This window comes from Cynocephalus volans, chromosome 4 (assembly GCF_027409185.1).
Source record: "Cynocephalus volans isolate mCynVol1 chromosome 4, mCynVol1.pri, whole genome shotgun sequence".
Taxonomy (NCBI): Eukaryota; Metazoa; Chordata; class Mammalia; order Dermoptera; family Cynocephalidae; genus Cynocephalus; species Cynocephalus volans.
The window spans coordinates 21,181,730-21,187,328 of NC_084463.1; the positions used below are offsets into that span (position 1 = coordinate 21,181,730).

Consider the following 5,599-nt stretch of genomic DNA (forward strand, 5'->3'; position numbering starts at 1 on the left):
ATTTAACCACTATGCTTAAACCCCAAGACAGAATAAGTGGGTAGAGAAACAATGACTTCACAGGTCTCTTCCAACTTTTTACAAAGAAAACGTTAAAAAAGAAAAAAAAAAAAAAGAAAAGAAAGAAAAAGAAACAAATTAATTCTTACAAAAGATTGTGTAACTTCAGTTGCCAAAAAGTCTTGGATTTCAAATATAAAGATCTATTTTCCAAGATGCCACTGCATTAGAATAAACAACTCCAGTAACACGAATATGCATTCAGACAAGACAACAGACAGAAAACTAAAGCATGAAGGCAAGGTGTAAGGAAGGATTCAGACTCACTCTCCATAGGCACCTTCTCCCAGGGTTTGCACCAAGTCCCAGTCTTCCACAAAGGGCACTGCCATGACTCCACCCCGTACCACAGCTGTAAAAAGCAGGAATCCAAAAACGATAGGGTATGAGTGGAAAGACATTGAGCTCTGCCTCTTGCCATGATTCCCCTGTACATCTCATCCATATTTATCCAGGTCTTTTTAGCTGTGGTGTAAATCACAATCCCCATTTCCATGCACACCGAAGGCTCTGCCTTCCTCAGGCCTGAGAGGAAATGTAATAGCTGTGCTGAGGAATTGGGCAAACGACTGGGTGAGGAGTGGGAAAGGTGAGGATCTGGGAAAGGGAGAAAGGGAGCTTGGGCTAGCGGAGGTAGGAAGACTACGCCTGCCGCAGCCCCTCCTCCCCACTCGCTCAGTTCCAGTTCCCACCCCACCCGTCCCAAAAGCCGGCAGGAGCCCGGGGCGGGGCCAAACTGCCCCGAGAAACGGAAGGGCCCAGGACGGCGCCCAAACCTCTGGGTTCCCAACCAGCAGTAGGGCTACGCTCTCTCCCCCATCTACAACGCGGACGCTCTGATACCACACTCCTCCACCTTCCGAAACCGCCCCTTCGCGGGAGTCTCTCCGATAACCTTCTCTCAGCGAGCCCCTCCTCACTAATCTAAACCCAAGCTCCACCTTCATACTCACTTCCCACCCTACTGGCCGCCCCTCTTCACCAGGGTGTCCTTTGCCCTCCACCACAGGAATCCAAATGCAGCGACTTTCCCGCCAAAACTTTCCTGGCGTCACACTGTCGTAAACGCGCGCACCCTCGACGTAAAGCAGGAACGGCGTGCATTCCAGACTCCGGGGCACTGGATTGACGTCTCCGAGCCCGGCGTCGAAAGGCTGAGCCTCTCGCTCAGTGCTTGAGTCAGTCCGACCTGGGTTACTTTGCAGTCCACTTTAGACCCTGGCGAAGAGACTTAAGAGCTGCCGGCCGCGTCAGTGCGAATTGACTTCTGGGCCCAAATGTGAAATGGCATCCGGTGTGTGAAGCTCGGCCGGTAAGGCCTCGGGCGTTCCCGGGAGGGGGCGGAGCCGAAGGCTCCATCCCACAGAGCGCACGACCCGGGGCTGCGCTTCGCGGCCGTGGTCCCCTGCGCCTGGCCCATCTGCACCTGGACAGGCTGCACCGGAACCTACGTAACGCAACCAACCCGTGACCTCTGAGCTCCTGATCACAATTCAGTAAGCGCTGCAGAGTGCGGCACCAGTAATACTGGGGCCGAGAAGCTAGCAACAGCTGTTGAGACTCGATCCTGTGAAGAATGAGAGGAACTTTGTGGTGGGAGGGAGAAGCATCAAAAATGACTGGCCACATATTAATATTTGGGGCGGGGGCTAAGAAAGCAGTTTTTTTGGAGTTTGAACTAATGACAAGATAACCAATTTTGCCTTGTCTGTGAACAGGCTCCAAAAAGGTACTTCAACCTAACATTTTTGAAGCTTGGTTCTACCAGCTTTTTCTTTTTTTTTTTTTTTGGCGGCTGGCCGGTACAGGTATCAAACACTTGGACATTGGTGTTATCAGCACCACGCTCTAACCACTCAACAAACCTAAGCTTTTTCATTCTTAATGTGTAAGAGGCAGGCAGAAGCCAAAATAAATTTTACAATGTAAATTTAAAAAGTAACCAGTTTAAATGGAAAATTAATTCTAAGGAAAGGGACTTTCTGAAAACAAAATAGTTAGGAAACGGTGAAATAGGTATATTCACAACAATAAACTAACTGGAAAACTCAAGGCACAGGCAAGGTCATCTCCATTAAATTCTCTAGTCCTTAAAACTGTGCCACATACACTGAACACAACCAGCTATTGTGATACTGTTCACAGAGTAAAACAGGTGTAAAATATGTTGGTGTTACACCAAAAATGTACACCTGTATTAAAGAAGCAAAGTCAGAGACAAAAATCAAGAACAAAACTTCAAATGCTTATGTGTGAAGTTTTGAACCATGACATGGTTTAGTATTCATGAAATGAAAAAAGGCAAGTTTTCTAGATCATTTACCCCATTTTCTCTAGTTTCCTCACTAAAAATATGAAGAAAGGAAGAGGATCTGCACAGTTCCTATATATCTGGATGGAATTGACATATCTTTTTAACCTGAAATAAATAAGGTATACAGATTCAGGCAGAATACCAGTTAAAAATAGCATATATGAGAATGAATAGCCTCTGTTCCCTTCCAAAATCTTACTAAAATAATAGTAAAGGAAAAATTTTTAAAAGACAGAAACCCACAGGAATAAAGTATAAGAAACAAAATTTTGGAAAGTGGAAAAAAGACTTTAAATGAAAAGTAAATGAAATAAAGGTGAATCCCAAAGCTAGTAATGGGAAAGCAGAAAAGCAGAAATCCCCAAGGCTCAAGGTGAATTGGTACCACCAGGTAACTGAATGTGGAGGTAAAAGTGTGGCTAAAAAGAGGGTAGGTTGGAAGTTGACATAAGAAGCAAAATAGGCCTCCACATTCCCTCCCTCCTCCATGCACCCAAGTAACTGCCCCTCCCCAAAGCTGGTACAAGGCTTGAGAGGGTAAATACATGGGTCTGAACCGGACAATTAGGCAGTTAAAAGCTTGGGTACCTTACTGAAAACAGAGGGATTAAGTTTAAATTTAGACACTGAAGGTTGAGACTGTAAAATTTCTCTCCCTACTCTAAACCCAGAAAACTGACAACCTGGATTATATCCTTGAGGAGGATGATAGACAAGCCTTCTTGAGGGAATTTTATCTAAGAGAAAAAAATCTAAAGATACCAATATCAGGGATATTCCAATGTAACAGCCTAACCAGATCACACTAGATTGAAAACCACAGGATGTGGGCTTCCCCCACCCCCAAAACAGATCTTTCAGTCAGCTTTTTAGGGTCCCACTCTTTAAAAAGAGCAGACAACCAAGAATTTGTGAAAGTCTTTAATTTGAAAGATGTCAAAACAAAGGAAAATTCAAACAAAAAAAGCTCTTTGACATTAAAAATATTTTAGCAGGAAGAAAAAAACTATTTTAAATAGATTAGAAAATAAAGTTGAGGAAATCTCCTAGAAGGATGATAGAAAATACAAGAGTAAACATAAGAACATTAAAAGATTAATTCAGGAAGTCCAACATCTAAATCTATTTTTCAGAAACAGAGAGTTGGGGGAATCCACATATAAGGCAGGAATATTTTCCAGAACCGAAGAACTTGACTTTCCATACATACAAGTCCAAAGTACCCGGCACAATGGATGACTTACTAAAGATACATCACTGGAAAAATTTCAAAACACAACAGACAGAAGATCTAAGAGGCCTGGGGTAAGGGTGGAAGGGAATGAACACATGAAAAAGTATTAAGAATCAGAATACCACTGTATTTCTCAACATTTGGAAGACAGAAAATGAGTCAATGTTTTCATAATAATCCTAAGGAAAAATTATTCCCAACCTGGAATTCTATACCCAGTCAACCTATCAATGCAGTGTGACAAGAGGTATGCGAGACCTTAAGAAAGTTACCTCCCACACACACTTTCTTAGGAAGGTACTTAGAGGTGATAAATCAAAAATGTCAGGGGACTAACACACACAATATGACAAAAGAATATACCAATCTAAGAGGTACATAGCAAACCTGGAGAGTACACCAATCCAAATTGGAACATACCAAAACAGAAGACATCTCTAAGAATGAAAAACTAATGTGTAAACACATTAAAAGGAAGTTGGCACAAATGAAGGAGAATTGGACAAATTAGTGATAAGTACAAAGAACAAATGAAAAACTTCCTAAAAAAAGTCACACAGGAAAAGAAAAGTAACAGTATACTACATAGTCTAGTTGTGAATAGCTATAGATGAAAACTAAATACTGATATAACCTAAATTATAACTATAATAGAACTAAACTACTAAATAGAACTAAACAGAATAAATAGATCATTATAATAAAATCAGAACTGTAACAATATAACTACAGTTAGAACTATAATATTAAGATGGTAAGAATATATGTATCCATGGGAGTAGAAGAGTAGTGAGGCTGGCCACTTGGTTTGAGCACGGTGTTGATAACACCAAGGCACCAAGGTCAAGAGTTCGGATTCCCATACCCACCAGCCACCAAAAAAAAAAAAAAAAAAAAAGAATATTAAAAAAATAGCTAAATCCTCAGTTTCCACACCAGAAAGTCAACAGGTGAAGCCTAAAATTGAACAACAAAATGTAGCAAAATGAAAGAAGTTACTTAATGACATGGAAATAAGTAATGTAATAATCAGCAGAGTTAAAAATCACTGCCCCTGGGGAGTGGAAAACACAGCATTGTTGCCTTTTAGAATCATTTGTTTTTATACTAAATGCACTTTAACAGTGAAAATGAAAAGTGAATTTTGAAAAAGTTTACCTTCATATAACCTAGAAAGTAATAAAGTTGAAATCATAAGAGCAACAACTATAGTGACAAGTTAAAGGGTTATTCCATTTATACTGGAGAGGAAGATTATTAATGATCTCTAACTGCTATTAATCATATTGATAAATAAAACTCAGAAAAACCTCTTGCACTAGGGAGGTATTATGTATATAAGTCAAGTAATGTATTTACATATAGTAAGTCAAAATTATATCAAATCTAAATCTCACCCAAAGTTGAAGCACATGGTACATAAATTGGTTTGGAAGGCTAAATTCCCTGGGTATAAAAGTATACCCCAAATTATAAAAACAACAACAAAAAATAAATTTAAAAAATAAAAAAACACCAAAAAAAAAAAAAAAAAAGTATGCCCAAGCATATCTTTTAGAAGTACCATTCTGACTTATCTAAAAGTCATTATCATTCTTTCTGTTTTCTTAAACAGGTAACACTAGACAGTTACCTTATATTTTTTTAATGACTTAGGGTTTACATACATCATTGGTATATCTTATGTTGTAAAATACATATCATGTCCTACTATACTAAGCATAAGACTGTACTGACATTAAATTCCCATGGGGACCACTATGCTTTTGAGTTAAACATTTTTTAAAGTTTTTCTCTTTTCTTGCAATAAGACTGGCATTGCTCTCTAAGTACCTGCTAATATTAATGCTTTCCACTAATTTATATCTTATTTGACAAGGGTTTAAAACCAGGTAAGGAGCTTATTATTTGTATAGAATAACAACAAGTAGGCTGAGACTAAGGGAGAAAGAAGCTCACCTTTGAATAACCACAAGAGTTTTAGTGCATAC

General features: G+C 39.6%; 1 protein-coding gene across 3 annotated transcripts in view; it reads right to left on the minus strand.

Moving 5' to 3' along the window:
- The window catches only part of CHEK1 (checkpoint kinase 1), a 40,809-nt gene extending 39,345 nt beyond the window's left edge, over positions 1-1,464 (minus strand). For all 3 annotated transcript variants that reach the window (XM_063093837.1, XM_063093835.1, XM_063093836.1), the window contains exons 1-2: positions 1,014-1,464; positions 328-412 (exon numbers count right to left, since the gene is read on the minus strand). In XM_063093837.1, the coding sequence (XP_062949907.1) occupies positions 328-392 (65 nt within the window). In that variant the 5' untranslated portion in view covers positions 393-412; positions 1,014-1,464. The remainder of the gene's footprint in view (positions 1-327; positions 413-1,013) is intronic.
- Between the last annotated feature and the right edge of the window lie 4,135 nt (positions 1,465-5,599).